Source organism: Pteropus vampyrus, unplaced genomic scaffold, assembly GCF_000151845.1.
Source record: "Pteropus vampyrus isolate Shadow unplaced genomic scaffold, Pvam_2.0 Scaffold471, whole genome shotgun sequence".
Lineage (NCBI taxonomy): Eukaryota > Metazoa > Chordata > Mammalia > Chiroptera > Pteropodidae > Pteropus > Pteropus vampyrus.
Window position 1 is genome coordinate 210992 of NW_011889252.1, and position 4456 is coordinate 215447.

Sequence of the window (4456 nt, forward strand, 5' to 3'; positions counted from 1 at the left end):
TAAGAGTCTGATGGGATTACAGCAGATAAAGTGACAGAGTGTGGTGAGCTGTGATGACTCCTGCTATGAGATACTGCTGGAACATGAGCTCTACTGTGAAGGGGATCTCTAGGGGGTAGGTAAAATAAGTCATATTCTGCCCTATAATGAAACATTCTGCAGCCTTTAAAACTGATGATATGGTTGTATTTGCAAACAGGGAACTATACCCATGGTATACTGTTACATGGAAAAAGTATGGTTCTATTTTCATTAAAATATATTTCTGGCTGTATATATGTACAAGAATAGTTCAAAAAGGTAGATAACAAGATGGTAAGAACAGGTATAGGTGACCTGTTTTCAATCTTATGCTTTACTTAATTTCCTGGGAATTTTTGCAATGAGTGTGTATTTCTTTCATAATGAGAAAATTACATATATATTTATATGCACACACACACACATATATATACACATACATATATATGCATATATATAATGTGTGATAAACATATGAAGACCTACCCTGAGATTAGAAGCACTCAAAGCAAGCTTCAAGGATCCAGCCCCTGAAATTAACACATGTGCAAATTCACTCTGAGGGGCTAAAGGGAGGCTGGATGTTCAGGCAAAGACTAGCCTGAACTGAGAGCTGTACTTAACCTCTCACATAATTATGTCCCAGACCAACCCTGCCAGATGACTAGCCACCCTATCTTCTGCCTAAGGCCCAAGGTACACAGTGATGGGAGTGGAGACGATTTTAAGTCCTGTGAGAGAAAAAGCTAGAAGCCCATGGCGAGCATGAGAGAGAAAGAATGAGATGGAAGGGAAGACAGACAGAGTGGCTGGTTGGTGGGCGGCCTCACACCCAGTCCTTCTGGGTGGAAACCCTCAGGCACTCCAGTCTCTCCTGCCTCAGGCCCCCTGCCCACCCCTCCCAGCCCACCTTTGAACACTGTCTTAGCCCTGGATTCCTTGGCTCCTTTCAGTCCCTCCCGATCCTCCTTCCAGACAAATGGTCATTCCATGTCTCTGGAAGGCCAACACTGACTGACCCCACCCTGCTCTGCTGCCACCAGCTCCTCCATCATGGATTCCTGAGTCCAGAAAGAATAAAGAGCAGGATAAAGGTACCCCCCAACACATAACACATATCTAGACTGGCCCAGAGGCAGACGGTGAACCAGATGGCACCCTGGTTAGGACATGTAGGACATGACATGTCTCCCACCCCTGAAGTCCTCACCATCTCATAGAAGGTCCTGAAGAAGTTGATCTCGTCATTCAGGGCATTCACCTTGGCCTCCAACTCCACCTTGTTCATGTAGGCATTGTCCACATCCTAAGGGTGGTGGTGAGAAGAGACAGAAAGATACCATGTCCTCAGTACAGGAACATTTAGCAGGGTAGGAGTATGCCAGTACTGTCCGGCCCACAGGGCTAACCACCACTGCCCTACCAAGAAACACATGGTTTTTCCAGGCTGCCTGACATGCCCATGACAGGAAGTTACCTCCACTGACCCCTCCCAGGCTGTGTGATGGACATCATCTCCATGTAACCCCAGGACTGGAGGTGCCTTTCTGGCACTGGTAACACAGAGCAGCCTGAAGCCCCAAACCTAGCACTTTACCAGTTCCTAAAGGCCTTGGTGGTTTGGACACACTCTTGGCTCTGCCACCTATTAGCTCTGTGAACAAATCACTTTGACTTTGTGAGCCTCAACTTCTCATCAGTCAAATAAGAGCATAAAATCATTCAGATTCCAAGACACTGCTCCCAGAGATGAAACATCTCAAGCTTAAATGTTTAATTTGCAGCATGGATGATTCCAATGCAGGGAGCCACAGATAACACCACATGGCCAGATTATGTCTAGGCCCCTTCTAGCCATGCCTTCCTGTGGTTAAACTTCTATGGGTAGAGCCCACTTTTACCTATCCCTGAATCTCCAAGGGCCCAGCACACTAGAGCAGACTGCATTTATGTGGATGGGCCTGGAATACTCAGCTGCTCAGTGAGTATGTGTTGAATCAGAATCTTAAATCAAGGCCCTCTAAGATATTTCTAAGGCCTTCCAACCTTGGCTCACTTTTCCAGGAATGAGGAACTCACTCTGCTTCAAGACAGCCCATTCCATTCATTCAGCAAATATTTCAGGTCTGCCATGTGCCACCCTTGTCTGTAATGAAGTGTTCTGTGGTAAAGCACTTCCTTATTTGGGGCTGAAATCTCCCTTACTAACCTTTATCCTTTGATATTAATTCTAACCCCTCCAGGCCCAGAAAGAAGTCTAGTAACTCGCCAGACACACACACACACACACACACACCGCACACACGCACACACACACACACACACACACACACACACACACACACACACACACACACACCGCACACACGCACACACACACACACACACACACACACACACACACACACGCTATGCTATAAGGGCTTGGCTTCTAGATCTCGTCTCCAAGCCCATCACTCCCTTCTTGTAGTCCCCAGACCAGACCTTGGTCACAAGTCCCTATTGGATGCTCAGGTGAGAGGGCCATGTGGTCCCCTGTCCCATGTATTCAGACAACAACCCTCCGCAATCCCTCCTACCTTTCCCTCTCACCTTTTTCAGCACCACAAACTCATTCTCAGCAGCCGTGCGCCGGTTAATTTCCTCTTCATACCTGCAGTGGAGGAAGACAGGGTGTTGGTGCAGCTTTGCCTTTATCCCTGCCTCAGATCCAGGTACAAAAATCTACCCTGCATCACCCTCACCCCCTCCACAATGGCACGCCTGAAAAACCAGGTGTCAGGTATAAAACCCGATGTCCCTGACATCTATACGGCTACTTCTCAGGCTTTCAGTCTTGGCCTGGGATGGGGTGGGGGGGTGGGGGGAGTTGAGGGATCAGGGAACATAGATGAATTAAAGGACAAAGGTTGCATATACTGGGAATGAGAAAGCAAATAATAAAAGTTGTGTTTATGGACTTCGTGTGGGGCCTGCACTGTTAGTCCTTCCCATGCAATAGCTCACAACAATCTTCTAACAACGATACGATGATTAGCAGGACAAGGGAACAAAGGCACGAAGAGGTAGAGTAACCTGTCCAGTCACTAAGCCGATAAGTGGCAAAGCCCAGACTTGAACCCTGGCACAGCCCTTAACTACTATCTAATCTCACTCACTGAGCAGGGAAGAGGGGGCCTGAAGGGGAGGAACCTTGTGGAATCAGGAAGAGGATGCATAAATTCCTGGAAGAACCAGGCCCCAACTAGATGGTCTAGCCCCATCTCCCTTCCATCCCTCTTTCTCCCAAGGAGCCAGCCCCACCCATAGGAAGATATCAGCAAAGCAGGGCACAAAGCAAAAGAGCACATGGGCCTAACCCAGTATTTATTTGGAAAATTTAATTAAAAGGTGTCAGCAAGAGGAACTCGCAGTGCCCGAGAGCTGCTGGGAAGCAACGGGAACAACATGGGGCAACTGGAGTGGGGAGAAGGATGCTCGGGCAGGCAGAGCCCCTCCAGGAGCCCAGACTCCCAAGGTCCCACTCCCTCAGGTCCTACAGAATAGTTACAGAAATCTCCTTGAGCAGCAGTCCCCACCTTTTCAGCACCAGGGACCAGTGCTCCTACGAGAATCTAATGCCTGATGATCTGAGGTGGAGCCGAGGTGGTGATGCTAGCTCTGGGGAGCCGCTGCAAAGACAGATGAAACTTTGCTCCCTTGGCTGCCGCTCACCTCCTGCTATGCGGCCCAGTTCCTAACAGGCCACAGACCAGTACCAGTCCACATCCTGGGGGTTGGGGACCCTGTCCTTGAAGCTGGCTGTCCACCCTTGCCACAGCACCGTGCCAGGAGGTCACTGGGCAGCTGCACCCAGAACCCTCCCTGGGCCCTTTCCAGCCCCTCCTTCAGTCCCAGCCCACAGCTCAGCTTGGCTCCACAGGAAAGGGGGGTATGTGTGCCTACATATGCATATGCACATGATATCAGGGGTTTGTGTGTTGCCCAAGGCCTTCCCTGCCCTGTACCTGTCTGGTTCCACCTGCTGTGTGATTTATACTGTTGACTATTGCCCTAGGGAAGTGGGGGATGGACACTCTCCACAGAGGCCTTTGTTTATTCTACCTCAGGTCAGAGCCAGTATCCCTACTCTGGCTTAGTCATGTACCTCCAGGCAGAGCACAGAACTCACTCACTATCCCCAATGCCCAGCCCTAGCCTCAAGCTTTGGTTTCTATTCAATGAGAAAAGAGAACTCAGTGGGCACCTAAAAGGCCTGTCCTCAAAATCCCAGCTTTCCTGGCCCCTGTACTCCTTGCCCCTCCTGGCAGCCTCCCTTCTGGTTCCTACCCTGCCCAGACCCGCCCCTCAAGTTTCTGCAACCTCTCCCTCAGCTCACAATGATCATTCTCTCTTTTTGCTTCTTTCTAGCCCAAACTGGTACCATGACTCCTCC

General features: G+C 49.5%; 1 protein-coding gene across 1 annotated transcript in view; it reads right to left on the bottom strand.

Moving 5' to 3' along the window:
- The window catches only part of KRT7 (keratin 7), a 15105-nt gene that overhangs the window by 7826 nt on the left and 2823 nt on the right, over nucleotides 1-4456 (bottom strand). Inside the window, exons 3-5 of the mRNA XM_011382343.2 lie at nucleotides 2614-2674; nucleotides 1232-1327; nucleotides 360-367 (exon numbers count right to left, since the gene is read on the bottom strand). Of these exons, the coding sequence (XP_011380645.1) occupies nucleotides 360-367; nucleotides 1232-1327; nucleotides 2614-2674 (165 nt within the window). The remainder of the gene's footprint in view (nucleotides 1-359; nucleotides 368-1231; nucleotides 1328-2613; nucleotides 2675-4456) is intronic.